This window comes from Salvelinus namaycush, unplaced genomic scaffold (assembly GCF_016432855.1).
Source record: "Salvelinus namaycush isolate Seneca unplaced genomic scaffold, SaNama_1.0 Scaffold547, whole genome shotgun sequence".
NCBI lineage: Eukaryota > Metazoa > Chordata > Actinopteri > Salmoniformes > Salmonidae > Salvelinus > Salvelinus namaycush.
In genome coordinates, this window is record NW_024061250.1 from 130,410 (window position 1) to 156,307 (window position 25,898).

At 42.9% G+C, this 25,898-nt stretch overlaps 1 protein-coding gene across 1 annotated transcript; it reads right to left on the reverse strand.

Moving 5' to 3' along the window:
• Positions 1 to 585: 585 nt before the first annotated feature.
• LOC120041818 (myelin-associated glycoprotein-like) lies at positions 586 to 5,906 on the reverse strand. The gene is made up of 3 exons (XM_038986679.1): positions 5,561 to 5,906; positions 5,127 to 5,432; positions 586 to 869 (listed from the first exon to the last, which is right to left on the reverse strand). The coding sequence occupies exons 1-3, from the start codon at positions 5,904 to 5,906 to the stop codon at positions 586 to 588; spliced, it is 936 nt and encodes a 311-aa protein (XP_038842607.1).
• Between the last annotated feature and the right edge of the window lie 19,992 nt (positions 5,907 to 25,898).

The window sequence follows — 25,898 nt, forward strand, 5'->3', positions numbered from 1 at the left end:
TAGAATATAGAATGTCATTGAATGCTGTAGCGTTAAGAATTCTCTTCACTGGAACTAAGGGGCCTAGCCCAAACCATGAAAAACAGCCCCAGACCAGTATTCCTCATCCACCAAACTTTACAGTTGGCACTATGCATTGGGGCAGGTAGTATTCTCCTGGAGTCCGTCAAAACCCAGATTCGTCCACCGGACTGCCAGATGGTGAATCGTATATTCAACACGCCAGAGAACAGATTTCCACTTCTCCAGAGTCCAATGGCAGTGAGCTTTACACCACTGCAGCTGATTCTTGGCATTGCACATAGTGATCTTAGGCTTGTGTGCGGCTGCTCGGCCATGGAAACCCATTTCATGAAGCCCTCAACAAAGTTATTGTGCTGCAGTTGCTTCCAAAGGCAGTTTGGAACTCGGTAGTGAATGTTGCCATTCTCCTGCCAATGTTTGTCTACGGAGATTGCATGGCTGTGTGCTCGATTTTAAACACCTGTCAGCAACATGTGGGGCTTTAATAGCTGAATCCACGCATTTGAAGGGGTGTCCACATACTTTTGAATATATAGTGAGTATCTAACATACGATTGTGCCCTACGTTCCCGTTTTACCTTTAATAGCCAGCTGCACTTCCTTTGACTTGCCACAGCCGTGACTATTTCTTGCTTCACAGAAGTACAGTCCTCCATCACCAATAGTCACATTGAGGGTGTAACTCAGTCCAGATGCTACCTGTGTTAAATTACCCCCACTGATCTTGAACCAGGTGAAGGTTGTCACAGGAGGGTTGGCTGTACTGCTGCAGGTCAGATTAACACAGCTGCCCACTGATACTGGATCAGCTGGACTGATGGAGGCCGAGGTGTCCTTAGGAGAGACTGAGGGAGAGGGGTTCATTTAGAATGTATCTGGATATGGTATATTGAATAGCCTCATCCAAACCACTCTATTACAATCATCAGTGAAAACATGATAGAATGATCTCCTACTATTCCGGTCGCACGCGATTCCGGTCGCATTCCGCTTCGCTCCACAGGTAGTATCACATTTCATTTCATTTCATTACAGTACAACGGTTTGATTTGTTTGATCTTAGCTAGCTACATAGCCGTCTTTGTATCAAAGATAATTGTGTAGTTTAGAGTAATTATCTAGGTTAGCTAGCCAGCTATTTTCGTCTTTCTAACGTAACGTAACGTAGTCAACACTGCTAGCTAGCCAGCTAGCCACCGAATAGCAGCACTGTAGAAACTATTACATTCAACGGAACAACGGAACGACTTGATTAGTGTAGTGTTAGCTAGCTACATAGTTGTCTTTGCTGTCTTTGTATCTAAGATAATTGTGTAGTCTAGAGTAATTATCGGTTAGCTAGCCAGCTATTTTTGTCCGCCGCGCTGCCGTTCTCCTACCTAGTCAACACTGCTAGCTAGCCAACTTCTACCGAATAGCAGCACTGTAGAAACTATTACATTACAACGGAACGATTTGATTAGTGTAGTGTTAGCTAGCTACATAGTTGTCTTTGCTGTCCTTGTATCTAAGATAATTGTGTAGTTTAGACTAATTATCTAGCCAGTTACCGAGGTTACCTAGCCAGCTATCGAGGTTACCTAGCCAGCTACACTTTCAAACAAAGTCAACAACGCAGCCACTGCTAGCTAGCCTACTTCAGCAGTACTGTATCATTTTAATCATTTTAGTCAATAAGATTTTTGCAACTTAAGCTTAACTTTCTGAACATTCGAGACGTGTAGTCCACTTGTCATTCCAATCTCCTTTGCATTAGCGTAGCCTCTTCTGTAGCCTGTCAACTATGTGTCTGTCTATCCCTGTTCTCTCCTCTCTGCACAGACCATACAAACGCTTCACACCGCATGGCCGCGGCCACCCTAACCTGGTGGTCCCAGCGCGCACGACCCACGTGGAGTTCCAGGTCTCCGGTAGCCTCTGGAACTGCCGATCTGCGGCCAACAAGGCAGAGTTCATCTCAGCCTATGCTTCCCTCCAGTCCCTCGACTTCTTGGCACTGATGGAAACATGGATCACCACAGATAACACTGCTACTCCTACTGCTCTCTCCTCGTCTGCCCACGTGTTCTCGCACACCCCGAGAGCTTCTGGTCAGCGGGGTGGTGGCACCGGGATCCTCATCTCTCCCAAGTGGTCATTCTCTCTTTCTCCCCTTACCCATCTGTCTATCGCCTCCTTTGAATTCCATGCTGTCACAGTTACCAGCCCTTTCAAGCTTAACATCCTTATCATTTATCGCCCTCCAGGTTCCCTCGGAGAGTTCATCAATGAGCTTGATGCCTTGATAAGCTCCTTTCCTGAGGACGGCTCACCTCTCACAGTTCTGGGTGACTTTAACCTCCCCACGTCTACCTTTGACTCATTCCTCTCTGCCTCCTTCTTTCCACTCCTCTCCTCTTTTGACCTCACCCTCTCACCTTCCCCCCCTACTCACAAGGCAGGCAATACGCTTGACCTCATCTTTACTAGATGCTGTTCTTCCACTAACCTCATTGCAACTCCCCTCCAAGTCTCCGACCACTACCTTGTATCCTTTTCCCTCTCGCTCTCATCCAACACTTCCCACACTGCCCCTACTCGGATGGTATCGCGCCGTCCCAACCTTCGCTCTCTCTCCCCCGCTACTCTCTCCTCTTCCATCCTATCATCTCTTCCCTCTGCTCAAACCTTCTCCAACCTATCTCCTGATTCTGCCTCCTCAACCCTCCTCTCCTCCCTTTCTGCATCCTTTGACTCTCTATGTCCCCTATCCTCCAGGCCGGCTCGGTCCTCCCCTCCTGCTCCGTGGCTCGACGACTCATTGCGAGCTCACAGAACAGGGCTCCGGGCAGCCGAGCGGAAATGGAGGAAAACTCGCCTCCCTGCGGACCTGGCATCCTTCCACTCCCTCCTCTCTACATTTTTCCTCTTCTGTCTCTGCTGCTAAAGCCACTTTCTACCACTCTAAATTCCAAGCATCTGCCTCTAACCCTAGGAAGCTCTTTGCCACCTTCTCCTCCCTCCTGAATCCTCCCCCCCCCCCCCCCCCCCCCCCCCCCCCCCCCCCCCCCCCCCCCCCCCCCCCCCCCCCCCCCCCCCCCCCCCCCCCCCCCCCCCCCCCCCCCCCCCCCCCCCCCCCCCCCCCCCCCCCCCCCCCCCCCCCCCCCCCCCCCCCCCCCCCCCCCCCCCCCCCCCCCCCCCCCCCCCCCCCCCCCCCCCCCCCCCCCCCCCCCCTCCTCCCTCTCTGCAGATGACTTCGTCAACCATTTTGAAAAGAAGGTCGACGACATCCGATCCTCGTTTGCTAAGTCAAACGACACCGCTGGTTCTGCTCACACTGCCCTACCCTGTGCTCTGACCTCTTTCTCCCCTCTCTCTCCAGATGAAATCTCTGCGTCTTGTGACGGCCGGCCGCCCCAACAACCTGCCCGCTTGACCCTATCCCCTCCTCTCTTCTCCAGACCATTTCCGGAGACCTTCTCCCTTACCTCACCTCGCTCATCAACTCATCCTTGACCGCTGGCTACGTCCCTTCCGTCTTCAAGAGAGCGAGAGTTGCACCCCTTCTGAAAAAACCTACACTCGATCCCTCCGATGTCAACAACTACAGACCAGTATCCCTTCTTTCTTTTCTCTCCAAAACTCTTGAACGTGCCGTCCTTGGCCAGCTCTCCTGCTATCTCTCTCAGAATGACCTTCTTGATCCAAATCAGTCAGGTTTCAAGACTAGTCATTCAACTGAGACTGCTCTTCTCTGTATCACGGAGGCGCTCCGCACTGCTAAAGCTAACTCTCTCTCCTCTGCTCTCATCCTTCTAGACCTATCGGCTGCCTTCGATACTGTGAACCATCAGATCCTCCTCTCCACCCTCTCCGAGTTGGGCATCTCCGGCGCGGCCCACGCTTGGATTGCGTCCTACCTGACAGGTCGCTCCTACCAGGTGGCGTGGCGAGAATCTGTCTCCTCACCACGTGCTCTCACCACTGGTGTCCCCCAGGGCTCTGTTCTAGGCCCTCTCCTATTCTCGCTATACACCAAGTCACTTGGCTCTGTCATAACCTCACATGGTCTCTCCTATCATTGCTACGCAGACGACACACAATTAATCTTCTCCTTTCCCCCTTCTGATGACCAGGTGGCGAATCGCATCTCTGCATGTCTGGCAGACATATCAGTGTGGATGACGGATCACCACCTCAAGCTGAACCTCGGCAAGACGGAGCTGCTCTTCCTCCCGGGGAAGGACTGCCCGTTCCATGATCTCGCCATCACGGTTGACAACTCCATTGTGTCCTCCTCCCAGAGCGCTAAGAACCTTGGCGTGATCCTGGACAACACCCTGTCGTTCTCAACTAACATCAAGGCGGTGGCCCGTTCCTGTAGGTTCATGCTCTACAACATCCGCAGAGTACGACCCTGCCTCACACAGGAAGCGGCGCAGGTCCTAATCCAGGCACTTGTCATCTCCCGTCTGGATTACTGCAACTCGCTGTTGGCTGGGCTCCCTGCCTGTGCCATTAAACCCCTACAACTCATCCAGAACGCCGCAGACCGTCTGGTGTTCAACCTTCCCAAGTTCTCTCACGTCACCCCGCTCCTCCGCTCTCTCCACTGGCTTCCAGTTGAAGCTCGCATCCGCTACAAGACCATGGTGCTTGCCTACGGAGCTGTGAGGGGAACGGCACCTCAGTACCTTCAGGCTCTGATCAGGCCCTACACCCAAACAAGGGCACTGCGTTCATCCACCTCTGGCCTGCTCGCCTCCCTACCACTGAGGAAGTACAGTTCCCGCTCAGCCCAGTCAAAACTGTTCGCTGCTCTGGCACCCCAATGGTGGAACAAACTCCCTCACGACGCCAGGACAGCGGAGTCAATCACCACCTTCCGGAGACACCTGAAACCCCACCTCTTTAAGGAATACCTAGGATAGGATAAAGTAATCCTTCTGACCCCCCCCCCCCCCCCCCCTTAAAAGATTTAGATGCACTATTGTAAAGTGGCTGTTCCACTGGATGTCATAAGGTGAATGCACCAATTTGTAAGTCGCTCTGGATAAGAGCGTCTGCTAAATGACTTAAATGTAAATGTATCTATTCTACAGGAACCGGTGATTAAATCTTACATGAAACATTAAGCATCATGTTATGTTCAGCTGTCTTGTTGCTTGCCCCTACTGGGTAGACTGCAGTACAAGTGATGTTCTTCTCACGATGAAGGTATGATGGAGTGAAGGTCACCGTGGAGAGAACTGATTTGGTTTGGTCTGGATTCTCCTGCAGTTGATTCTCAGTTGTGAACTGTGTTGGGAGAGTCCATGTCAGCTCAGGGGGGTGTTCAGGACAGGGAGCGACAGCAGAGCAGTTAAAACTGACAGAGGTCCCTTCCTTCACCTCACCTGAGACAGTAAGGATGGGACTGGAAGGCAAATCTGTAATACATTGCAGATAAAGATATTTTACACTAATAGTTAAATTATCCTCTTGTTCTACTCTTATCCTTGATGCAAGGAATATGAGTTGGAAGAAATAGTTGGTTAAAAGTTAAATTGTCTCTTACCTCTGACAACTATATCAACAGACTTATCAGGATCTGTTGCACGGAATGGTTGACTCTCAATCCTGAAGAAGTATCTATTAGTGTAACTGGTGGTTACATTGAAGAAGACTGTGGTGCAGTTCTTCTGGGACATCTTTCCAGTTATCTTCCCTTGATATATGTTGACTATCTTACTACTGTTAAATATCACACTGTCCGGACGCCCACCAAAGTATGGGTTTTCTTTAATCCACACTCCAGAGGTTGGTATTGTGCTGTTAAATGTATACTTATTTTGGTCAGGAATATCAAATGAACATGGGATTTGCATACAGGAGCCAGTCAGTACATCCAGTCTATCTGGCATTGTGGTGTTCAAATCTCGTTGACCAAAACAGGCCAAAACACCTGCAACATAAAGGACAACATCAGGGAGGTTCTGATATATTTTCCGTACAGACCAGTGATATGTATCAAGTCTAGATGACTGACAGGGGCCGCTGTTTGGAAGCCACTGCATAGCCATCTTGTTACTCCTCCTCCATTGTAAAACAGATGTTGGAAGATATAGAAATGCATTTATTAATGTCTCCATTCGTTTTAGACAAGTATATTCTATTACAGACACCTTAATACAAACTTTCAATTATATTTTGTAAAACTGCAACACTTCCTTCAACAGAGAGACCCTACCCTTTCTCCAGCCAATGATCACATCTTGTAACTCACTGAACTGGTATTATCCAATAACTATTTCATCTTTGAGTCAGACTTTTTCCTTCAAATTCAGGGTGTAGCCATGGGCTCCCCCTTTGACCCCAACTATGTGAACCTGTATGTGGAACAATTTGAGGATGCACTCATTTACAAAACATAGAGACACACCCCCTACTCTCTAAAATCCTCTCATGGAAGAGATACATAGATGATGTCTTTGTGCTCTGGGAAGGAAGTCAGCAGGAACTAAATTAATTCCAAACTCTGCTAATCGAGAGCTCTGAATATCTCAAATTCACCATGCAGACTGATGAGAGAAAAATAAACTACCTGGACTTATGGATCATCAAAGGGAATGATGCATTACATACAGACCTGTACACAAAGCCAACAGACCTCAAAAGCCTGCTACGTGGGGATAGTATGCATCCCCTTCCCCTCAGGAATGGTCTCCCATATAGCCAGTTATTCAGGGTTAAATGAATCTGTTGCCAACAGTCAGATTTTGACAGCAATGCTAAAAAAGTATTGATCCTGCAATGATGAAAATATCTCAAAAACCAAAAGAGGTTTTTCTAAAAACTAAACCAAAGAAGTGAAACAACGCAACAGTCTTTTGCACTAAGTACACCAAGTGTTCAGAAAAATGAAAGCAATCCTGAAAAGGCACTGGCATATTCTGCAATCAGACAACAAAAAAATCACACCTCTTCATAGAAACCCCACTGGTGGTCTATAAGTGTGGGCGCAATATTGGGGATAGCTTGTGAGATCTGACCTGCCCCCTGAGCCCACTCAGACACTCTTGACACCCATTCCAAATGGGAACTACAAATGTGGATCATGCTCATAGTGCAATAGCACTACAAACACACCCTTCTACAGACACCCAGATATTGGTCGAAAAATCCCTGTTAGGGGTATCATCTCTTGCAAGATAAAGGTAGTGATCTATCTCATCACATGTTCATGTGGAAAAGCCAACGTAGGACAAACGAAAAGACAATTAAAACAATGCAGAGCTGAACACCGCAGCTCAATCAGGTGTAAGAACACTAACTATCCAGTAGCAGCTCACTTTGTTGAAGCAACACAGGTTGATCCCATCTCCTCCCTCAAATACACAGGTATTGATCCTGTTGCTCTACCAAGGAGAGGAGGTAACATGGAGATCCTACTACGACAGAGGGAGGACTACTGGATTTCCTATTGAAAAACATTGACCCCAAGTGGTCAGAATATTGACTTTGGTCTCAAGCCCTTTTTATGAACAATTATTTTATAAAGAGGTCTTATAAATGAATATATTCTTTCTACAGCTTATCAGAGTACAACCAATATGTTCCCCCTGTTGATGATGCTTACTATGCATTATGGATGAACCAAGATATTACATTTTATCAACATTTAATGAAGGTGGAAAAATCCCTGTTAGGGGTATCATCTCTTTCAAGACAAAGGTAGTGATCTATCTCATCACCTGTTCATGTGGAAAAGCCAACGTAGGACAAACGAAAAGACAATTAAAACAATGCAGAGCTGAACACCGCAGCTCAATCAGGTGTAAGAACACTGACTATCCAGTAGCAGCTCACTTTGTTGAAGCTAACCGTCCCATCTGCTCCCTCAAATACACACTCATATACACACGCATTGAGCATGTTGGTCTACCAAGGAGAGGAGGTATTTAAAAACATTGTCCCCTACTGTCTTAAAATTGAATTTGGTCTCAGTCCCTTCTAATGAACAATTATTTTTTATAAAGAAGTCTTATAAATGAATATATTCTTTCTACAGTTTATCAGCGTACAACCAATATGTTCCCCCTGTTGATGATGCTTATTATGCATTATGGATTAACCAAAAGATTACATTTCAACAACATTTAATGATATTGGAAACAATTAAATATATGTGAAATTAAATTAAACAATCATTTATGTTGATGCTAATCTTATGCTAATGTTAATGTAACAATAGGCTAATATATTCAATATGCTGTAAACTATTGTCTTTTAACAGTTTCACTCAATTCATTCCAATTAATCTCATAATTATGACACACCCCTCACTATTGTCATTGGTTGCACTAATTGCACTGTTTGTCTACATAACCTGATTAAGCATTCATGGCTTTACCCTGAAGAAGGCACAGTGATGCCGAAACGTTGGTGTTTTACCCAATACATTACTGGGAGTTTATATATATAGAGTGTGCAACTCTCTTTGTTTTTATAGCTTACAGTGTATTCACCGTTAGTCAGCACCTCTACAATAAGTCATTTTCTCTGAGTGTGCTCCAGCTCATGCTTTTTATATGACCTGAACATAACAAATAAAAGATAAACATGTAAAGATATTAAAGTATTGTATTTATAGAGTACTAACTTTTCTGTCCCATCTTCAACAAAATACTTAAATACATGTAATTTTGTCCTTGAAATATTTTATTGAAATACTGTAGAATTCCATTAATTCTTATGGAGGACTGCTTCTTCTGGGGAGTACCATATATAGAGACCGGTGGATTTAAAGTCTCTCATTGGCCGTTACATAGCATCAGCGATCCAGGGTTTATACACATCACTGGTACAGTCTCTCCCAATAATAATAATATGAACTTATTTCTATATACAGGTGATTTTTCAATTGGTCGGTATGTTGTCAAGGAGTGAGGTGACATGTGTTTGTGAGCAGAGGACCACTAGTTTGAGCCCGGTATGGGGATGGGGACAGTGGTGGAAGCTATACTGTTAGCTGCACACTGACGTCGGTTTCACATACTGTACAGTGACATGAAACAGTATTTACCTCCTTTCTGGTTCTCTATTTTTGCTTCTTTATTTACTGAATGTTATCAGATCTTCAACCAAAACCTACTATCAGATAAAGGGAACTTGGGTTTACAAATAACAAACAAATAGTTAAAGTTGTTTAATTTATTTAATTAACAAAGTTATGCAACATCCAATTCCCCTGTGTGAAAAAGTAATTTCTCCCTTTACTCTCAATAACTGGTTGTGCCACCATTCCAAAACACACAATCAAGTCAGCATGAAAATTGATAAAAAGCAACAAATGTAAAGGTTTGAATGGCCTAGTCAAAGTCCAGACCTAATCCCTATTGAGATATTGTGGCAGGACTTGAAACGAGCAGTTTATGATTGAAAACCACAAATGTCGTTGAGTTAAATCAGTTCTACAAGGAAGAGTGGACAAAAATTCCTCCACAGCAATGTGGGAGGCTGATCAACAACTACATGAATTGTATGGTTGGAGTCATGGAGAGTAAGGGGCAATTACTGTTTCACACAGGGGCATTGGGTGTTACATAACTTTGTTTAAGAAATAAATGAAATAAGTATGTCATTGTTGTGTTATTTGTTCACTCAGGTTCCATTGATCTAATATCAGCTTTTGATTGAATATCTGATAACATTCATTATCAACTATATGCAAAATACTTTTTCACAGGACTGTTTGAATCCAGACAATTAACGAATTAACTTTTCAACACAGTTATATAGCACATCCCATAAAATATAATGACTTGTGGTTATTCCTTTATGTCTGACTCATAACTAGTTGTTGTTGTGTGGAAGACTCACCTGACATAAAGAGGACAATGAGAAAAAACATGTTCTCAGGACAAGCCATGTGAGAACTCACACACTACTGATCACCTGAAACAGTACAAACATACACTTACTGTTATAGTAACTGACACACAACTGATCACCTGAAACAGTACAAACATACACTTCCTGTTATAGTAACTGACACACAGCTGATCACCTGAAACATTACAAACATACACTTCCTGTTATAGTAAGTGACATACTACTGATCACCTGAAACAGTACAAACATTCACTTCCTGTTAAAGTAACTGACACACAACTGATCACCTGAAATAGTACAAACATTCACTTCCTGTTATAGTAAGTGACATACTACTGATCACCTGAAACAGTACAAACATTCACTTCCTGGTATAGTAAGTCACATGACATGTACTGTATCACATTGAAGCTTTAGTCCATACATCACGTAGGTACTAAAGTTGTATAGCTAATACATGAACTAACAGCCGTACATTGAACATTTTGAATCTCATTACTTGTAATTAATTTCCTTCATTTAGTGTGAACATTAAAATATGAAGATAAGATAGTGAAGTAGTTGTCACTTGCCTTACAATGATGTAAACGGTCCACGGGAGACACTGTCACACACCCATAGTTTGTTCTGACAAACTAAAGTGCTGAAAATCATGTGGCACATCTCACATCTCATCAGTGACATACTTCCTAATAAGTGCATTTATATAACAGGATGTTGAATAGTCTATGTGCTGGGTGTCAACATCAGTTGTGAAAACATGGTATGCTAATTTAAGTGTTTAGAACGTTGTCATTTTCTAATGAACCTTCTACTCCAGAACAATTAGTTTCAGTCACTTGAAACATTGCAGAGGTGGCCTTAGTCATGTTTCACCAGTTTCAAATGAAATGGAGCCCAGCTGCCCACTGACTGATTCTTAACACATTGTGTGGGTCAGCCACTGACTCAACAGCTTTTTGTGGCCTATACATTTCATTACTGCCCGAAATGGACACGTATACACAATATATTTTCATTGTGGGATTATAATATTCATTGCAGTTAATGTATGTGTGGGGGTGGGGGGTAAATAACCCTTTTATGGGGAAGGGGACCCCTTAACAGCATTGTGTTACAGGCCCCCAAATAATCAAGTCCACCCTTGATACAACAACAGAAACCTTAAGCAATATAACCATCTCCCTCTCCTCAATCTCCCAGGATTTTAAAAAATGTAGCTACATCATGAACCAAAATCCATCCAACTTGCTTTCATCCAACTTGCTTAGTTAAATTTGAGTTCAGTAAAAGATACCCGGTTCTCACATTATCTTTCAACACGAAAAACAGACTTTGTCAGAAACAGAGTGACTGTAATTGTAATTTATGGATTATCACACACTCCTCCATTTCTCTTGCACCCACTTCCTCTTTCATTACGTCACTTCTATCTGCCAAGAGGAGCATGGTGGGCTGGGAGCCACAGGAGGGAGCCATCGACCTGCAGGGCAAGGTGTACTTCTTCGACGGTCATGTCTAGATGGGACACAGCTTTTGTCAAATTGACGTTCTTAAGTTGATGTTGTTTTATTTTAGCTAACCCTAACCCTTTTTCTTACCTTATTCAATTATCCTAACCTGCTACGTTAATTCTCCCAACCTGCTGCACAAGTTCTCCTACATTTGCTAGGAAAAGTTCATTTTGACAAAAAGCTGTATCCCTTCTATTCTAAACCCTGTTCGACCTGCACAAGGCCTTCTGGGAGAAGGAGACCCAGGAGCTGAGGACGTACTTTACCCAGCAGGTGGGTTTTTATTACAGTGCAATTAATGAACAACCTCAAATGCAGCCTCATGTGTGTCTCTTGAACAACACTCAAAATAAAAACAGACACAAAATAGCTCCCAACAATACACACATGAAAAATAGACATGTAATGGGGATATTTAAGATGAGTTAAGTTCAGATTCAGTTTAGAATGATTCATATAATGTTCAGCATATTTATATATTTGACCTTTCTGTAACATGATTTCCAGTGTGCTGTTTGTAACACTTGGGTTGATGGTCACTAGACTCAATGCTGTATGTTACGGATTAAACTCATAACTGTTGATAGTGATTGACGCCAGACTGGAGGTACAAGGACCGAGGACACGCTGATTGTTATTGTATTCTGTGAAATACTGATTCTGTAGTAGTTAACAAAGCCACTGCCTTTGGTTTTGACTTCCTACAAGCCTCTTAGGCTGGTGTTTACAGAACATTTGTTGTTCTGATTAGGATATAAAGGATCTGTCTTCAAGAGGATGGTGTTTACAGAACATTTGTTGGTCTGATTAGGAAATAAAGGATCTGTCTTCAAGAGGATGGTGTTTACAGAACATTTGTTGGTCTGATTAGGATATAAAGGGTCTGTCTTCAAGAGGATGGTGTTTACAGAACAATTGTTGGTCTGATTAGGAAATAAAGGGCCTGTCTCCAAGAGGCCAATCAGACATTGTCTCTGCTTCTATGCTGGATGTTGTCTCCCTGTTGCAACTTGTATTAAACCTGATTGATTCATGATTGACCTTATCAACGACTTCTCTTCTCTTTTGTTCACAGACAAACAAATATCACCCCCCAGGACATGCTAACCTCTCACCTTGGCAATGACAGAGGAAGTTAGCATTTTTGGGGGTGATATATGATATTTCTCACTCATAATGTTTCACAATTCAGGACCATAATCATGGTAGAATCCACAATAATGAATTTAGAAATATATTATATTCTTAATTACAATAAAAGTTACTGCAAAATAACACAATACATTATTTACCATTCATTGGGCACAAAATAATCTGAAACACAAACAGAATAGTCACAAGCCTGATGTAGCCATTGCTATGAATATTGGACCAAATACTAAACCTTTTTGCACTTTAATACACATATAAGTGAATTTGTCCAAATACTGTTGGTCCCCTAAAATGGGGGGACAATGTACAAAAGGTGCTGTAATATCTAACCGGTTCACCCGATATGGATGAAAATACCCTGAAATGAAAGTTGATAGTCTGCACTTTAACCTCAAAGTCATTGTATCATTTCAAATCCAAAGTGATGGAGTACAGAGATGAAAAAGTTAAATAAATGACACTGTCCCAATACTTTTGGAGCTCACTGTACACACGGCATACTGCGATACTTAATACTTAACATCAAATCAAATCAAATCAAATGTTATTTTTTCACGTGCTGAATACAACAGGTGTAGACATTACCGTGAAATGCTTACTTTCAAGCCCTTAACCAACAATGCTGTTTCTAGAAAAATACGAGTTAATACAAATATTTACAAAAAAAAACAATTAATTTTTTTATTTCACCTTTATTTAACCAGGTAGGCAAGTTGAGAACACGTTCTCATTTACAATTGCGACCTGCCCAAGATAAAGCAAAGCAGTTCGACACATACAACAACACAGAGTTACACATGGAGTAAAACAAACATACAGTCAATAATACAGTAGAAAAATAAGTCTTTATACAATGTGAGCAAGTGAGGTGAGATAAGGGAGGTGAAGGCAAAAAAAAAAAACCATGGTGGCGAAGTAAATACAATATAGCAAGTAAAACACTTGAATGGTTGATTTGCAGTGGAAGAATGTGCAAAGTAGAGATAGAAATAATGGGGTGCAAAGGAGCAAAATAAATAAATAAATACAGTAGGGAAGGAGGTAGTTGTTTGGGCTAAATTATAGATGGGCTATGTACAGGTGCAGTAATCTATGAGCTGCTCTGACAGCTGGTACTTAAAGCTAGTGAGGGAGATAAGTGTTTCCAGTTTCAGAGATTTTTGTAGTTCGTTCCAGTCATTGGCAGTAGAGAACTGGAAGGAGAGGCGGCCAAAGAGATATACCTGCTGGAGCGCGTGTTACAGGTGGGTGCTGCTATGGTGACCAGCGAGCTGAGATAAGGGGGGACTTTACCTAGCAGGGTCTTGTAGATGACCTGGAGCCAGTGGGTTTGGCGACGAGTATGAAGCGAGGGCCAGCCAACGAGAGTGTACAGGTCGCAGTGGTGGGTAGTATAACGGGCTTTGGTGACAAAACGGATGGCACTGTGATAGACTGCATCCAATTTATTGAGTAGGGTATTGGAGGCTATTTTGTAAATGACATCACCGAAGTCGAGGATTGGTAGGATGGTCAGTTTTACAATGGTATGTTTGGCAGAATGAGTGAAGGATGCTTTGTTGCGGAATAGGAAGCCAATTCAAGATTTAACTTTGGATTAGAGATGTTTGATGTGAGTCTGGAAGGAGAGTTTACAGTCTAACCAGACACCTAGGTATTTGTAGTTGTCCACATAATCTAAGTCAGAGCCGTCCAGAGTAGTGATGTTGAACAGGTGGGCAGGTGCAGGCAGCGATCGGTTGAAGAGCATGCATTTAGTTTTACTTGTATTTAAGAGCAATTGGAGGCCACGGAAGGAGAGTTGTATGGCATTGAAGCTCGCCTGGAGGGTTGTTAACACAGTGTCTAAAGAAGGGCCAGAAGTATACAGAATGGTGTCGTCTGCGTAGAGGTGGTTCAGAGACTCACCAGCAGCAAGAGCGACATCATTGATGTATACAGAGAAGAGAGTCGGTCCAAGAATTGAACCCTGTGGCACCCCCATAGAGACTGCCAGAGGCCCGGACAACAGACCCTCCGATTTGACACACTGAACTCTATCAGAGAAGTAGTTGGTGAACCAGGCGAGGCAATCATTTGAGAAACCAAGGCTGTCGAGTCTGCCGATGAGGATGTGGTGATTGACAGAGTCGAAAGCCTTGGCCAGGTCAATGAATACGGCTGCACAGTATTGTTTCTTATCGATGGCGGTTAAGATATCGTTTAGGACCTTGAGCGTGGCTAAGGTGCACCCATGACCAGCTCTGAAAGCAAATTGCATAGCGGAGAAGGTATGGTGGGATTCGAAATGGTCGGTAATGTTTGTTGACTTGGCTTTCGAAGACCTTAGAAAGGCAGGGTAGGATAGATATAAGTCTGTAGCAGTTTGGGTCAAGAGTGTCCCCCCCTTTGAAGAGGGGGATGACCGCAGCTGCTTTCCAATCTTTGGGAATCTCAGACGACACGAAAGAGAGGTTGAACAGGCTAGTAATAGGGGTTGGAACAATTTCAGCAGAATTTTTTTGAAAGAAAGGGTCCAGATTATCTAGCCCGGCTGATTTGTAGTGGTCCAGATTTTGCAGCTCTTTCAGAACATCAGCTGACTGGATTTGGGAGAAGGAGAAATGGGGAAGGCTTGGGCGAGTAGCTGTGGGGGGGTGCAGTGCTGTTGACCGGGGTAGGGGTAGCCAGGTGGAAAGCATGGCCAGCCGTAGAAAAATGCTTATTGAAACTCTCAATTATAGTGGATTTGTCGGTGGTGACAGGGTTTCCTATCTTCAGTGCAGTGGGCAGCTGGGAGGAGATGTTCTTATTCTCCATGGACTTTACAGTGTCCCATAACTTTTTTGAGTTTGTGTTGCAGGAAGCAAATTTCTGCTTGAACAAAAGTATACAAATTAAAGAGCAACAATTAAATAACAATAACGTGGCTATAAACAGGGGTACCTGTACCGAGTCAATGTGCGGGGGTACAGGTTAGTCTAGGTAATTGAGGTAATATGTACATGTAGGTCGGGGTAAAATGACCATGCGTAGATAATAAACAACAGAATAAAAAAAGGGGTGGGGGGGTCAATGCAAGTAGTCCGGCTAGCCAATTGATCAGCTATTCAGCAGTCTTATGGCGGTAGAAGCTGTTTAGAAGCCTTTTGGTGTTCTCCTGAGTGGCACAGTGGTCTAAGGCACTGCATCACAGTGCTAGCTGTGCTATTGGTTCAAGTCCAGGCTCTGTCGCACCTGGTCGTGACTGGGAGACCGATTGGGCGGCGCACAATTGGCCCAGCATCGTCCGGGTTAGAGGAGGGTTTGGCCGGCAGGGATGTCCTTGTCACATCGCGCTCTAGCAACTCCTGTGGTGGGCTGGGTGCATACATGCTGACACGGTCGCCAGATGTATGGTGTTTCCTTCGATACATTGGTGTGGCTGGCTTCCAGGTTAAGCGGGCATTGTTGGCCATTGGTTGGGTTGTGTTTTGAAGGATGCACAGCTCCTTGTCATGTGACAAGATTGTAACTACCAATTGGATAGCATGAAATTGTGGAGAAAAAAGAAAAAAATATAGGAAACAAAGGAAACAAATATTATAAATAAAAAATATTTAGGGCCTTCCTCTGACACCCCCTGGTATAGAGGTCCTTAATGGCTGAAAGCTTGGGCCGTAAGCACTACCCCCTGTAGGGCCTTGCGGTCGGAGGCCGAGCAGTTGCCATATCAGGCGGTGTTGCAACCAGTCAGGATGCTCTCGATTGTGCAGCTGTATAACTTTTTGAGGATCTGAGGACCCACGCCAAATCTTTTCAGTCTCCTGAAGGATGTATAGGTGCTGTCATGCCCTCTTCACGACTGTCTTGGTGTGTTTGGACAATGATAGTTTGTTGGTGATGTGGACACCAAGGAGCTTGAAGCTCTCAACCTGCCCCACCTCAGCCCCATCGATGAGAATGGGGCATGCTCGGCCCTCCTTTTCCTGTAGTCCACGATCATCTCCTTTGTCTTGATCACTTAGAGTGAAAGGTTATTGTCCTGGAACCACCCTGCCAGATTTCTGACCTCCTTCCTATAGGCTGTCTCATTTTTGTTGGTGATCAGGCCCTGTTGTGTCGTCTGCAAAGCTAATGATTGTGTTGGAGTCGTGCTTGACCACGCGGTCATGGGTGAACAGGGAGTACAGGAGCGGACTAGGCACGCACCCCTGAGGGACCCCATGTTGAGTATCAGAGAGGCAGATGTGTTGTTGCCTACCCTTACCACCTGGAGTGCGGCCCATCAGGAAGTCCAGGATCCAGTTGCAGAGGGAGGTGTTTAGTCCCAGGGTCCTTAGCTTAGTGATTAGCTTTGAGGGCACTACGATGTTGAACGCTGAGCTGTAGTCAATGAACAGCATTCTCACGTAAGTGTTCCTGTTGTCCAAGTGGGAAAGGGCATTGTTGATTGCAATAGAGATTGCATCATCTGTGGATCTGTTGAGGCAGTATGCAAATTGGAGTGGATCTAGTGTTTCTGGGATAACGGTGTTGATGTGAGCCATGACCAGCCTGGCTACAGACATGAGTACTATGGGTCGGTAGTCATTTTGGCAGATTACCTTGGTGTTCTTGGGCACAGGGACTATGGTGGTCTGCTTGAAACATGTAGGTAATACAGACTCGGCCAGGGACAGGTTGACAATGTCAGTGAAGACACTTGTCATTTGGTCAGTGTATGCTCGGACTACACATCCTGGTAATTCATCTGGCCCTGCGGCTTTGTGAATGTTGACCTGTTTAAAGGTCTTAGTCACATCGGCTATGGGCGAGCGTGATCACACAATCATCCGGAACAGCTGGTGCTCTCATGCATGCTTCTGTGGTTCTTGCCTCGAAGCGCACATAGTAATTTAGCTCATCCGGTAGGCTTGTGTGAGCTCGCCGCTGGGCTTCCCTTTGTAGTCCGTAATAGTTTGCAAGCCGTGCCACATCCGACGAGCGTCGGAGCTGGTGTAGTGGGATTCAATATTAGTAGGATTCAATCTTGCAAGGGTCGTGGCTTTTGTGGTGCGATGGGTAACGATGCTTCGTGGGTGTCAGTTGTTGATTTGTGCAGAGGGTCCCTGGTTCGAGCCCAGGTAGGGGCGAGGAGAGGGACGGAAGTAAACTAGTTACATTAGAATCAGTCTTTCTGGGTAAGTCTAGAAGAGCTTTGCACACCTGGAATGTACACTATTTGCACATTATTCTTTTCAAAATTCTTCAAGCTCTATCAAATTGGTTGTTGATCATTGCTAGACAGCCATTTTCAATTTTTGCCATAGATTTTCAAGCCGATCAAAATTGTAACTTGGACATTTAGGAACATTCAATATTGTCATTGTAAGCAACACTGGTGTATATTTGGCTTTTTGTTTTAGGTTATTGTCCTGCTGAAAAGTGAATTTGCGTCCCAGTGTCTTTTGAAAATCAGACTGAACCAGGTTTTCTCTAGAGTTTGCCTGTGCTTAGCTCTATTCCATTTATTTTCATCCTAAAACACTTGATGACAAGCATACCCATAACATATAGCAGCCATGTTGAAAATATGAAGAGTGGTACTCAGTGATATGTTGTGTTGGACATAGAGTGAATTTCATTGCCAAATGTTTTGCAGTTTTACTTTAGTGCCTTATTGCAAACAGAATGCATTTTCTGGAATATTTTTATTCTGTACATGTTTCCTTCTTTTCACTCTGTCATTTAGGTTAGTATTGTGGGGTAACTCAATGTTGTTGATCTATCCTCAGTTTCTCCTATCACAGCTGTTAAACTATGTAACTGTTTTAAAGTCACCATTGGCGTTATGGTGAAATCAGTGGAGGCTGCTGAGGGGAAGACAACTCATAATAATGTCTGGAACGGAGCAAATGGAATGGAATCAAACACATGGAAAACCTGTGGATGTATTTGTTAAGAAAATGCTCTCCTAACTAGGGTTCGAAGACAGCATTTTGTACCCTGAGCTTAGTGGCCAGAAAAAGTGGATGTCGATGTCACTTACAAATAGCTTTGTGTTTAATTACCAGGAGCCCGTTCTCCCCAATTAAGGTATCACTAACCTCCTGTGGGTGAAATCCCTGAGCGTTTGCTTTCCTCTCCGGCGACTGAGTTAGGAAGGACGCCTGTATCTTTGTAGGGATTGGGTGTATTGATAAACCGTCCAAAGTGTAATTAATAACTTCACCATGCTCAAAGGGATATGTCAAATGTATTTTATTTTTACCCATCTACCAACAGGTGCTCTTCTTTGTGAGGCATTGGAAAAGCTCCCTGTCTTTGTGGTTGTATCTGTTTGAAATTCGCTGCTTGACCGAGGGAACTTACAGATAATTGTATGTGTAGGGTACAGAGATGAGGTAGTCATTCAAAAATCATGTTAAATGCTAGTATTGCACACAGAGGGTTTCCATGCAACTCACTTTTATCTCCCTCAACAACTTTAAACATCTGCTATCCGAGCAGCTAACCGATCGCTGCAGCTGTACATAGTCCATCGGTATATAGCCCACCCAATTTACCTACCTCACCCCCCATACTGCTTTTATTTATTTACTTTTCTGCTCTTTTGCACACCAGTATCTCTACTTGCACATGATCATCTGATGATTTATCACTCCAGTGTTAATCTGCTAAATTGTATTTATTTCGATTTATTGCCTACCTCCTCATGCCTTTTGCACACATTGTATATAGATTCTCTTTTTTTCTACCATGTTATTTACTTGTTTATTGTTTACTCCATGTGTAACTCTGTGTTGTTGTCTGTTCACACTGCTATGCTTTATCTTGGCCAGGTCGCAGTTGCAAATGAGAACTTGTTCTCAACTAGCCTACCTGGTTAAATAAAGGTGAAATAAAAAATAAAAAATAAAAAATGTGACAAGTTAAGCAAATCTTACTCCTGAACTTATTTAAGCTTGCCATAGAAAAGGTGTTGAATACATATTGACTTGAGACAATTAATCTCTTCAATTTTATGTCTAAAAACATTATTCCACATTGTGTGTAGACCAGTGACACAAAATCTAAATTTAATCCATTTTCATGAGATATGTAAAATGTTGGACCAAAAAGACCAAAAGATGTAATGGAAATTGAATGTAAAGGTTTTTATTACAGTGCAATTAATAAACATCCATACATTCAGCCTCAATTGTTTTGTTCATTTAACACTCAATATAAAAACTGACAAGATAAATTCTAAATAGATACAGTTGAAGTCGGAAGTTTATATACACCTTATTCAAATAAATTTAAACTCAGTTGTTCACAATTCCTGACATTTAATCCAAGTAAAAATTCCCTAGTCTTGGTTAGTTAGGATCACCACTTTATTTTAAGAATGTGAAATGTCAGAATAATAGTAAAGAGAATGATTTATTTCAGCTTTTATTTATTTCATCACATTCCCAGTGGGTCTGAAGTTTACATACACTCAATTAGTATTTGTTAGCATTAGCTTTAAATTGTTTAACTTGGGTCAAACGTTTCGGGTAGCCTTCCACAAGCTTCCCACAATAAGTTGGGTGAATTGTGGCCCATTCCTCCTGACAGAGCTGGTGTAACTGATTCAGGTTTGAAGGCCTCCTTGCTTGCACACACTTTTTCAGTTCTGCCCACAAATGTTCTATAGGATTGAGGTCAGGGCTTTGTGATGGCCACTCCAATACCTTGACTTTGTTGTCCTTAAGCCATTTTTGCCACAACTTTGGAAGTATGCTTGGGGTCATTGTCCATTTGGAAGACCCATTTGCGACCAAGCTTTAACTTCCTGACTGATGTCTTGAGATGTTGCTTCAATATATCCACATAATTTTCCTCCCTCATGATGGCATCTATTTTTTGAAGTGCACCAGTCCCTCTTGCAGCAAAGCATCCCCACAACATGATGCTGCCAACCCATGCTTCATGGTTGGGATGGTGTTCTTCGGCTTGCAAGCGTCCCCCTTTTTTCCTCCAAACATAACGATGGTCATTATGGCCAAACAGTTCTATTTTTGTTTCATTAGACCAGAGGACATTTCTCCAAAAAGTACAATCTTTGTCCCCATGTGCAGTTGCAAACCGTTAGTCTGGCTTTTTATGGCGGTTTTGGAGCAGTGGCTTCTTCCTTGCTGAGCGACCTTTCAGATGATGTCAATATAGGACTCGTTTTACTGTGGATATAGATACCTTTGTACCTGTTTCCTCAGCATCTTCACAAGGTCCTTTGCTGTTGTTCTGGGATTGATTTGCACTTTTCGCACCAAAGTACGTTCATCTCTAGGAGATAGAACGCGTCTCCTTCCTGAGCGGTATGGCGGCTACATGGTCCCATGGTGTTTATACTTCCGTACTATTGTTTGTACAGATGAACGTGGTACCTTCAGGCATTTGGAAATTTAACCAGACTTGTGGAGGTCTATATTTGTTTTCTGAGGTCTTGGCTCATTTATTTTGACTTTCCCATAATTTCAAGCAAAGAGGCACTGAGTTTGAAGGTAGGCCTTGAAATACATCCACAGGTACACCTCATTTTGACTCAAATGATGTTAATCAGAAGCTTCTAAAGGCATGACATAATTTTCTGGAATTTTCCAAGCTGTTAGAAGGCACAGTCAACTTAGTGTATGTTAACGTCTGCCCCACTGGAATTGTGATACAGTGAATTATAAGTGAAATAATCTGTCTGTAAACAATTGTTGGAAAAATTACTTGTGTCATGCAGAAAGAAGATGTCCTAACTGTTCTAACTGACTTGCCAAAACTATAGTTTGTTAACAAGAAATGATGTGTGGAGTGGAGTGGTTGAAAAATGAGTTTTAATGACTCCAACCTAAGTGTATGTAAACTTCCGACTTCAACTGTATAAACTGAAAGTAGATTATATTGTTAGTCTGGTAACTGCACAAAATATTAAGAGAAACAATGACTACTAGATGTTAACACCATTCTGCCGTAATGTAGACTTCCTTCACCAACTCCTGTCTTGTATCAGACCACTGTCTCTCCAACTAACTGTATCTTCTCTCCTCAGTCATCATTGACTTTATATGGACTTAAACTGCCTTCAGTTGGCTAGTTGAACTCAGCAGTTCCTCTCTACTGGAGCCCATTAAACAGATGCTCTGTGAACTCAACACTCAAAATAAATGGTCCGAAATAAAGAGTATCCTACATCATCATATCAACACTATAGTAACAGTTAAAGACTTTTCATGCCAGCAAATTCTACAAATATGGCAGATAATCATAGAGCACACAATTATCAATGTAACAAAGTACCAATAGAAAACAGATACACAATGACAATACTGTACATAAAAACACTTAATACCAATTGGAAAGTTAACATGCACCTCTTTTATTCACTTGTGCATAAAGCCCATCTAGGTTGTTAAGAGGTGGTTCCTGGGCCCCTCTCCTGGTCACATTGACTTCAGCGTACTCACTCTCCTGTCCCCTGGACCCTGTCCTGGGCTGCAGCTGGGGTGTCTTTGGGTCGTAGTTTGGAGAAGTCTATGTCACCGTAGTGGATCTCTTCAGGCTGGTCTTCTGCACGTTCCTCTGGTTCCTCTCCGGCTGTGGCCTGGTTAGCACAAACTGTATTAACTGGGGAGTTCTGTGGAGAGAACACAGAGAGAGGAACAGGTGTAAAGCTCTAAGCTCAGTCATGTGTAAAACTCTAAGGTCAGCAGGTTACACAACACATACTGAGTGGATGTCAACGAAAATGTAAATTAGACTGACTGGAGTAAAGAATTTCATTTTGTCAACAAATGAGCTCCAATCTAAAGAAAAACTGTCAAAGTCCAACAGCTATTCTGTTATCATTCCATATTCTTACAGGATGTGGCATTGCTTTCGGTTTGTTCATCTCCCCTGAACTTGCTCTAAAATTATGTTAACCTCATGGCTTTGGATAGTTTCAGCATTAATTCAGTACTTCCTTAGATACACTTTGTAGATGGTTTGAAGTGTAGCCTTATTGCCACCTGTCCCTGTGTATTGTCCGTCCTTTCAAGTCCATCGTGGAGCCTCAAGTTTCTCCTCCTGGAAGACATTTAGAAAGGCCTTCTGAATGCACTGTGAGGGTTTTCATATGCAAAAGCACAAACACAGCAGAAATAATAGTTTTGTATTGATTCCAGGAATAGTTTTTACCATCCAATAACACTGATCAGGCTGATAAGCAAAAGGACCCCAAAGTTCCTGCTGCAATCCCAAAAACCATTGTGGTAACAGTCTTTTCTTGCCCTGAAAAATGCAGCACATATTAGGTAATTTCTCACATGAATGAGAAAGTTCCAGGTTAGTTCCACACTAATTAGTGACCTTAAATTCATCAAATAAAGTACAAGGGTGGAGTGAAATGCAATGTACACTACACAACCAAAACTATGTGGTCACCTGCTCATCGAACATCTCATTCCAAAATCATGGTCATTAATGTCAATGTCATTAAATAGCTGCATCCACGCATTTGAAGGGGTGTCCACATACTTTTGAATATATAGTGTATATCTAACCTACGATTGTGCCCGACATGCCCGTTTTACCTTTAATAGCCAGCTGCACTTCCTTTGACTTGCCACAGCCTTGACTATTTCTTGCTTCACAGAAGTACAGTCCTCCATCACCAGCAGTCACATTAAGGGTGTAACTCAGTCCAGATGCTACCTGTGTTAAATTACCCCCACTGATCTTGAACCAGGTGAAGGTTGTCACAAGAGGGTTGGCTGTACTGATGCAGGTCAGATTAACACAGCTGCCCACTGATACTGGATCAGCTGGACTGATGGAGGCCGAGGTGTCCTTAGGAGAGACTGAGGGAGAGGGGTTCATTTAGAATGTATCTGGATATGGTATATTGAATAGTCTCATCAAAACCACTCTTTTACAATCATCAGTGAAACATGATAGAATTATCTATTCTACAGCAACCGGTGACTAAATCTTACATGAAACGTTAAGCATCATGTTATGTTCAGCTGTCTTGTTGCTTGTCCCTACTGGGTAGACTGCAGTACAAGTGATGATTTCTCATGATGAAGGTATGACGGCGTGAAGGTCACCGTGGAGAGAACTGATTTGGTTTGGTCTGGATTCTCCTGCAGTTGGTTCTCAGTTGTGAACTGTGTTGGGAGAGTCCATGTCAGCTCAGGGGGGTGTTCAGGACAGGGAGCGACAGCAGAGCAGTTGAAACTGACAGAGGTCCCTTCCTTCACCTCACCTGAGACAGTAAGGATGGGGCTGGAAGGCAAATCTGTAATATATTGTAGATAAATATATTTTACACTAATAGTTAAATTATCCACTTGTTCTACTCTTATCTTTGATGCAAGGAATCTAAACTGGAAAAATAGTTGGTTAAAAGTTAAATAGTCTCTTACCTCTAACAACTATATCAACAGACTTTTCAATGTCTGTTGCACGGAATGGTTGACTCTCAATCCTGAAGAAGTATCTATTAGTGTAACTGGTGGTTACATTGAAGAAGACTGTGGTGCAGTTCTTCTGGGACATGTTTCCAGTTATCTTCCCTTGAAATCTGTTGACCGTCTCACTACTGTTAAATATCACCCTGTCAGGACACACATCAAAGTATGGGGATTCTTTAGTCCAGACTCCAGAGGTTAGTATTGCACTGTTAAATGTATACTTATTTTGGCCAGGAATATCAAATGAACATGGGATTTGTATACAGGAACCAGTCAGTCCATCCAGTCTATCTGGCATTGTGGTGATCAAATCTCGTTGACCAAAACAGGCCAAAACACCTGCAACATAAAAGACAACATCAGGGAGGTTCTGATATTTTCAGATCAGTCCAATGATATGTATTAACCCTAGATGACTGACAGGGGCCGCTGTTTGGAAGAAACTGCACAGCCATCTCCTCCTCCATTGTAAAAGAAGAAGTTGGAAGCCATAGAAATGCATTTATTAATGTCTACATTCGTTTTTGACAAGTATATTCTATTACAGACATATTTTGTGACCTGCAACACTTCCTTCAAAAGAGAGACCCTGCCCTTTCTCCAGCCAATGTGTGCATCTTGCGTCTCACTGAACTGCTATTGTCCACTAATTCATCTTGAGTCAGACTTTTTCCTTCAAATTCGGGGTGTAGCCATGGCCTCCCCCTTTGACCTCAACTATGTGAACCTGTATGTGGAACAATTTGAGGAAGTACTGCAGGGTGGCAGCGTAGCCTTGTGGTGAGAGTATTGGACTCATAACCGAAAGGTTGCAAGTTCGAATCCCCGAGCTGACAAGATACAAATCTGTCGTTCCAACCCTGAACGAGGCAGATAACACACTGTTTCTTGGCGGCACTGAAAATAAGAATATGTTCTTAACTGACTTGTGTAGTTAAATAAAGGTAATTAAAACATACAGAACCAAGACACCCCCCCCCCTACTCTCTAAAATCCTATCATGGAAGAGATACATAGATGATGTCTTTGTGCTCTGGGAAGGAAGTCAGCAGGAACTTAACTAATTCCAAACTCTGCTAAATGAGAGCTCTGAATATCTCAAATTCACAATGTAGACTGATGAGAGAATAATAAACTACCTGGACTTATGGATCATCAAAGAGAATAAGTTTTACATACAGACTTGTACACACAGCCAACAGACCTCAAGATCCTGCTACGTGATAGTATGCATCCCCTTCCCATCAGAATGGTCTACCATGTTGCCAGTTATTCAGGGTTAAATTAATCTGTTGCCAACAGTCAGAATTTGACAGCAATGAAAAATTAAAAATAAATTAAAAATCAGAGGCTACAGGAAAAAAAGTCTTGATGCTGCAACAATGAAAATATCTCAAAAACCAAGAGAGGATTTGCTAAAAACTAAACCAAAGAAGAAAAACAACACAACAGTATTTTGCACTAAGTACACCAAGTGTTCAGAGAAAATGAAAGCAATCCTGAAAAAGCACTGGGATATTCTACAATCAGACGAAAAAATTGCACACCTCTTCAAGGAACCCCCACTGTTGATCTATAAGCATGGTGGTCAATATTGCGGATAGCTTAGTGAGATCTGACCTGCCCCTGAGCCCACTCAGACACTCTTGACACCATTCCAAATGGGAACTACAAATGTGGCTCATGCTCACAGTGCAATAGCACTATAAAAACATCCTTCTACAGAGACCCACATACAGGTGGAAAAATCCCTGTTAGGGGTATCATCTCTTGCAAGACAAATGGGGAAATCTATCTCATCACATGTTCATGTTGGAAAGCCTACGTATGCAAACATAAAACTATTAAAACAATGCATAGCTGTAAGTACACTGACTATCCAGTAGCAGCTCACTTTGTTGAAGCAACACAGGTTGATCCCATCTCCTCCCTCAAAAACACAGGTATT

Bases quoted from the DNA above. Each gene is read 5' to 3' on its own strand.
- LOC120041818 (XM_038986679.1), bottom strand. From the start codon at position 5,906: ATGCCAGATAGACTGGATGTACTGACTGGCTCCTGTATGCAAATCCCA. The intron at 5,433-5,560 runs GTAAGAGACAAT...AATGTATTACAG, and splicing joins TGTTGATATAGTTGTCAGAG to ATTTGCCTTCCAGTCCCATC. The intron at 870-5,126 runs GTAAGATTTAAT...CCTCTCCCTCAG, and splicing joins CATGATGCTTAATGTTTCAT to TCTCTCCTAAGGACACCTCG.